General features: G+C 34.6%; 1 protein-coding gene across 1 annotated transcript; it reads left to right on the top strand.

Annotated features, from left to right (window-relative positions):
- Nucleotides 1-1,037: 1,037 nt before the first annotated feature.
- On the top strand, nt 1,038-4,195 carry LOC102629238 (BAG family molecular chaperone regulator 7). Its single transcript, XM_006490049.4, has 3 exons — nt 1,038-1,883; nt 3,157-3,447; nt 3,767-4,195. Exons 1-3 carry the CDS (start codon nt 1,206-1,208, stop codon nt 3,995-3,997), a joined length of 1,200 nt encoding a protein of 399 aa, XP_006490112.2. The 5' UTR covers nt 1,038-1,205; the 3' UTR covers nt 3,998-4,195.
- Nucleotides 4,196-7,174: the final 2,979 nt, after the last annotated feature.

Here is a 7,174-nt window from a genome sequence, read left to right as displayed (position 1 = left end):
GCTTTTTTTCTTTTTCCAGTCGATAGTTAGATTATGGGGCCTATCTATACAAAGGCACATTCATTTGTACAATTTCATAACATTGTTAATGCATTTATTTTATTCGGTACTTCATCAAGATTCACCGTAGAGCTGCATGGGAGACGTCTCAACCGCCACATGATCGATGATAATAATAACTCCCAAAAGCCTCCACAAAGCGTAACCGTCACCTCCCATCGCCGCATCGCAGAAACAACAAATTTTTTAATACCTTATGGGTGCATTTGTCACATTATATTATATTATGATGTATTACATTATTTTTATATTGATGTATTGTATTATATTGTATTATATTATATTATATTATATTATATTATTATTATATTATAATAATATTATATAATGTTTGGTGTTACACTGTACTGTATTGATTTATTTATGATTAATTTAAATTAAATATTATATTATATTAATATTTTTCATATTATATTAATATATTTAAAATATATTAATATTTTATATTATTATTAATTTTAAATTAATATTATTCATATTTAAATATTTATTATTAATCGTAATAAATTATAAATTTATTAATAAAATAAAATGTAAAAATAAAAAATATAATATAATATTATTAAATAATAAATTATTTATTTATATTAATAATTATAATATAAAAAAATAAAAATATTAAATAATATCATATTAAATTAAAAAATTATTATTATTATTAAATTATTTAACGCCTCGTGGATATAGATTCTATCCCTATTGGCGATCACGTGGTGGGGTCAGACAGATGACTCAGATCAGAGTTCTCACATGGTGCACCCATCAGACTGTCCTTTTCGCCGAAAAAGCAAATTGTAATCGCACCAATAGATAGATTCTCATGTCCCCATAAATTCACTACACAACGAGACCCATTACGGTCTATTCATGTGCCTTGTTTTACGTGGCGAATATCGTATCCCCAGCTACTACAGTCACTTTCCCACGCAAAATTCCAAGATTACCCCTGCCAGACACTTTTTTGACGAAATAACTTTATCCAGCCTCGTTCGTGACAAATTTTGTCCTCTTCTGCTTCTCAAAAGTCCTTTAATGCACGCACGCATCATGATCCCGTTAGAGCCCATCGCGTAAATTCCTATCAAAAACCCTCTCACTCGTTCAACTCCAACTCACTGAGTTAACCGATTCAACTCGCTGAAAAAATGAGACGCTTCAGGAAAGTTGAGCTACTCGAACCCTACTATCCTCCAGTCTTGGTCAGAGAAACCTCCATTTTCCCCTCCTTCGTAGAAGACGAAGTTCACGATCTCAGCTCTGCTCTCGATTTTTTTAACCCTGCTCTCGATTTCTTCAACCCCAGCCCTACCCCCTTCGAGATCTTCGATTCCGTCACCGATCTGGTCCGGATCGACCAAACGCCGTCGTTTTACTCCTACAAGAGGATTCAGCGGAGAACGGCGCCTGAGTTGTCGGTACAGACTTTGTGCGACAGAGTAAGCTTGCTGGAGTCGAGGTTCGACCGGCTGCTCAGCGCGAGAGTCGACGGAGGGGATCGGAAGTACACGTGGACTGCGGAGATCGAGGGAGGTGCGGTTGATCGGAAGTATAAATGGACGGCTGAGATTAAGAAAGGGAAGAAAAAGAAGGAGGAAGAGAAGAAGGTTGATAAGAGCTATAAATGGACGGCTAAGATCAAGGGAAAAGACGACGAGTCGCGGACTTACACTTTCGTAGCATCGACTGTTGATGCAGGCGAGGGTAGCAAATCCGAAAAGAAAGAGAAAGAGAAGAAGAAGGAGAAGAAGAAATGTGAGAGTGCGACACTTGTGGTGGAGATCGAAGAGCCTGCTGCTGATCATGGGGCTGTTGTTTTGAGACAGGTATTTGGGTACTTATTATTATAAATAATGTTTTAATTATTTTTTTTCTTTAGTGTAGAATTTGTGTTTGATTTTCTTTGTTTTGTGGGGTCAGTTTTAACTAAAATGCTTTCGCTATCTGTTGGGTATGATTAAGAATAGTAGGGAATTTTGTGACGTTGATTGTTTCGGCTACACTTATTTATTTTAATAATGAAATGTTACTTGATGTTTACAGTTACACATCGGATATTTGCTATGAAATTGCAAATTTGTGGGTGCAAGTTTATCAATTTTCTAGCTTAAAAATTTTAGCTCATAGAGCATTGATGAGTTTGAATCCATAAACTTTTTGATGATCTCGCTTTAATTTTCATGTCATAGTACTTTCATACTTCGGCTTCTCTTTAACTTGAATATTAATGCACTTCCAGTAAAGATCCCTGCCCTTCTTTGGAGCTAACTAGTTAACGTGTAAATGCGAGGAATATTGAAATTTGTCAGGAAATTTTGTGTCAAATTAATGTTTTATTAAAATAGATCCTGAAAAGGATTCATGTGTCAGCATGTTTGGCAAGAAGTTATGTTTTTACTATCTTTTTTCCTTTTTTTTTTTAAACCAAGCATTTGTTTTTGGCCTTGTTCTCGGTATGTTACTCTCTGCAATACTTGTCCTGTGCAGCTCACGTCCTTTTACTGATTTCAATTGACAGAGTGCAGATTTAGTTCACCTATTCCTAAATTATAACTATTAATTTAAATGGGCAAGAGGCATGTGGTTATGTTTTCACTAGGGAGGTCATTGCTTCCTGTTGTTTTTGTACTTTTTTCTCTTTCTCTATTTTATCACGAGGCATCTCCCCTAAAATGCAACATGTCAACCTGTTTGCCATGTAGTTGCTTCGCTCTGGAAATATTCAATTCACACTGCTAATAATAGTATGAGATGTTGTTTGTGTCAACAGAAACTTTTCAAGAATTGCATGATAGGCTGTCATGGTATTTACGAATGCAGTATTATTCTTGGATTTAACTGAGGCATAAGAGCTGTGAAAGTTTCTTGCTATTTCTAAATGTCATTGGTCCAAGTGCCTCAAAAGTTACTTGTTTAGAGTCTGATCATCAGAGCAAAGTTATATTCCCGTCTGTCTTTTATTTTCATTAACTCATCATGATTCATGAGCTTAACAAAATCCTTAAAGCCTGATTTATTTTACTTTTGTAGCTTGCATGTTTTCTTGAATTCATTCTGAGGTGCTTTTTTTTTTTTAAACCTTTTTGCTTGTGGATGTAGGCCTTTGCCAAAAGATTTGGATCTGTTAGAAACAACAAGGGGAAGCAAAAGGAATTGTCTCCTCAAGATGCTGCAATGATGATTCAGATTACTTTCAGAGCTTATCTGATTCGTAGGTCTCAGGCTCTTCGTGCCCTTAGGGATCTTGCTGTTGCCAAGACCAAGTTGAAGGAGATTAGAGCATTGTTCAATAACTTCTCCTACCGCCAGAAAGTGAGCCGAGATGCTGAAGAGCGACAAAGGTTTTCGGAGAAAATTATTGTTCTACTCCTGACCGTTGATGCTATTGAGGTAAAAGGAGCTCTTATCTCTTCTAAATCAGGATTTGACAAGGTGGTAGTCCTCAAGAGTGATTTTTACTTGAAATTCACGAGCTTCGTTTTTTTTTCACTTTTACCCCGTGATATGCCTTTAATCCATATGCAGTTGGGCATAGCGTCTGCCCATTATGGTTTCCGTTTAGGATAATTCTTAACCTGCCTTACGATCAGGAAGCAAGTGTTCCTGGCAAATTAACTAATTGCTAGAGGCTTAGATTGATTAATACTCAATTGGCCAACCAATAATGCTTATGCTGCTGGGGTTATGCTGATGGCTTTGCCAATTTTAGGGAGCTGATCTGATGGTGCGAGCTGCAAAGAGATCAATGGTGGATGAGCTGGAAGCAATGCTTGATGTGGTGGACCCTCAGCCTGCAGGTAGATCCCTTTCCATGATGAGAAGGAGGACCTTCGACATGCCGGATGGTGTCATTCAGAAGGAGATTGCGGCAGGCGTTTCTCAAGTTGTTCAAATGCTTGATGATGAGAAGAGTGGCAACTCCTTTGAGGCATGCATATAAGAGCTGAAGAACCAGTAATTAATAAACCAACCAACTTTTGGGGGTCTGTTCTTATATTTTAATGTGGCCTCACTTTTTGTCATGATGTCCCTCTTTCACTATTGGGATCATTTGCTTAGGATTGTACTTGATCGGGCTTTTAGTTTGACTTGTGTTTACGCTTGTGCTGTTTGGAATGGAGCTTGGTTATTTAGTTGGGCCTGTAATTTCCTCATAAAACCAACAATAGCAAATTGCTAGGTCCACCACTCGTAGTGGCGAAACTTGACAAACCTTGACGTCTGTTTCACTGCAAGCCTCGATTGACACTGGGTGAGGCTGAGGGATTATAGCCAGCGGATTGCGCCTGTAACAAATTCTCCAATGAGTCGATTTGCTCAAGAGAAATCCTTCTAATTTCAGTTTCGGCGTGACGCCCAGTCTTCCCATTCATGCCCAGCATTTTCCTTCTCCCTAAGAAAATAAGATAAAAGGATAAATATGAATTTAATAAAACCGAAGTGTTTTTTGCAAATCGTGATCCCTTACTTCTTAAAATATGATATAATAATTTTTTTTTGATAAAATAAAAAAGTGAAGAAATAAATTATCTAATAATATAAAATTTTAGTGTGAAAAAATGTGTACAATTTAATTAATTTTTCTAGATAAAAATGAAATTTAATCAAAAAAATTAATTTTTTTTTAATAATTTTCTTTAAAAAAAAAAAAACTAAAAATATGAAACGTGGGTTTCATAAGAGTTTTAAAGGGGGTGTTAGCAGCCCACTCCATCCTATTTTATGCTGAATTGCTCTTGATTTCCTCTTCATTCAAGCCTAACCTGCTGGGCCCGGAATGTTTGTATTTCCATGATATGGGACTAAAATGGGCCTGATCCAACATGGTGAATAGAGAGGAGTGGAACAAAACCCGCTGCTGCCTAGTCTTTCTACTTCCCTATTAGGAATCTTTATGGAATAATTCTAAAGCAAAAATCCCCTTTGCTGAAACAATTTTGTAAATTAATTAAAAATATGAATTATCAAAATAAATTACATGGATCATCTGGGATTATATGATATATATGTTTTTTTAATTTAACTAATTATAATACGTCACACAGGTACTAAATTAACATCCATGCAACAAAACAACTTCTGGCCGCCTTCAGAAATAAAAACGTCCACGCGAGCCTCACGTGCGTAGAAAGCGGTCTGATTGCTTGCTTACCAACAACAGTCGTTGAACTTTTGGGGGCCAAGCCCAGGCATTGGAACAAATGAGTTGTCAAAATACCTCGTCATATCCAACCAATTACCAAACATGCTCTTTTTTTTCTTTTTTTTTTTCTTTTGGTGTTATTTGAATTATTTTAACAAGTTGTTTACTTAACATATATAAATCAAAAGATCCTCTCACATATACTTTATGTGGAAAATATTTCACTTTAAATAAATAAATAAAGCAACCCTTTTTCAGGAAAACGTGTTTTACCTGTTTGCATTTATTTAGAATCTCGTTAAAGTCAAAATTAAGATCCTGTCAAAGGCATGCTTATACGATACCCTAATGCCAAAGCTCGTGCATTTTCAATTTGAACTAAAATAATTCAGTCTTTTAATTTTTTTTTAACAAGATTTTTCTATGAGCTTGTATGATTTTTACAATATTGATAATGGGTTTGTTCTAAGCCAAATTAAGTAATTAATTAATAAGTAATAGGTAATCTTTAAAATTAAGCTGATGAATTTAAATTAAATTGAGATACTCACAATTCAACGCGAAAATAGAGAGATTATGATCAATTATAGCTCTTTCATTTTTTTTCCCTTGTTTTAATTTATAAATAATCTTTTTTAATCAGTACAATATTTCTAAAGAATTTATATCTTTTTACTTATACAAATATTTTAGGCTGTTGACCAAAATCTAAAATTCAAAAACATATTTTTATTACATTTTTGATTCCGTAAAAAAATAATAATAATAATAACAGCATAATAAAAAGAACCTTTTTTTTTCTTCTAAATATTCATTTCTTAGCTTATTATTCATATAAGTCATACGAGTCTCTCCATATAATTACGAGAACGATGAAACAGGTTTCGACTTTCGACAAATGATATAAACCTTAGCATTCTTTTTATAAAAGGGGGGTATCAATAGTATTTTTATTGCATTCATTTGTTCTACTCGGCAATTAAGGTCGCCAGCTTTTAATAGAAGCATCGGTGAACATGGACCCAATTTCTTCTCAAACCCCACACCATATTTGCAGTGAATCACGTTGAATTTTAATTATCATTATTGAGTTCTAGACGACGGCGTGACACCCACCTCTTTGATTTTTTGAAAAATTTTAAACAACAACAACAACTACAACATCATCAAGGTCATAAATTGACTACTTGCGATATTATTGTTATTTATGCATCACTCCCAAGTGCAAAAAGGATACTTTCTTTTTCTTTGTTTGTTGAGTTTCAAAGATTAAGATTCTAATAACGTGAACGTGATAAACATGAAGAACTGATTCGGTCCAAGTCAGATTAAGACTGTAGTTGGTATTTAGTTTATTATTAAGTAACCGCATTGACAAATTCCATTGTCTAAGTGGTGTTGGTGAAGACAATGCATTGTTAACCTGTTGAGTTAAAAAGCCCCGAAGGTTCTCAAGCTATTCTCTCGTTGTCATTGGAATTGGTCAAGGGAAAAAAAAATATCCTAAAAAAACAATAATTTAGTTATTATAAACACCCGATGAGGTATAGTCTATTGAGAAAAATTAAAAAAAAAAAAAAGTAAAAGATTTTAGTAACGTGTCATGACATAATTGACAATAACAAAAACTTAAACGTAGATTCAACTCATTTTATGAAACAAGTGGCGTAACATGATACGTGTTGGACCAAAAATAAAATAAGTCTAATAAGGCCCATCTAATAAATTTCCTCTCAATCAAGCCCACGAAGTGATGGACAAATGACCTAGAATGATCCTTCTAAGTAATAAGATTTCAAAGCCCAAAAGGAGCCAAGGTCCTAGATTTCTATCCTAAGACAAATCACCTAGGATAAATCAACTAGGTGGCAAGGATTTAAAGTCCAAAACGTGCTGAGGTTCTAGGCTCTTATCCTAGGACAAACCTACTAAGTGTGAAGGCTCTTATGATCCCAAGGTCTTAGTAAAAATAAC

This window comes from Citrus sinensis, chromosome 9 (genome assembly GCF_022201045.2).
Source record: "Citrus sinensis cultivar Valencia sweet orange chromosome 9, DVS_A1.0, whole genome shotgun sequence".
Classification (NCBI taxonomy): domain Eukaryota; kingdom Viridiplantae; phylum Streptophyta; class Magnoliopsida; order Sapindales; family Rutaceae; genus Citrus; species Citrus sinensis.
Note: the sequence above shows the minus strand (reverse complement) of the source record. Positions and strands in the feature narration are given on the sequence as shown.

What these genes read in the sequence shown, in the direction of transcription:
- LOC102629238 (XM_006490049.4), top strand. Translation starts at nt 1,206, where the DNA reads ATGAGACGCTTCAGGAAAGTTGAGCTACTCGAACCCTACTATCCTCCA. An exon ending in GGGCTGTTGTTTTGAGACAG is followed by an intron (nt 1,884 to 3,156) that starts GTATTTGGGTAC and finishes TTGTGGATGTAG; the next exon opens with GCCTTTGCCAAAAGATTTGG. An exon ending in TGACCGTTGATGCTATTGAG is followed by an intron (nt 3,448 to 3,766) that starts GTAAAAGGAGCT and finishes TGCCAATTTTAG; the next exon opens with GGAGCTGATCTGATGGTGCG.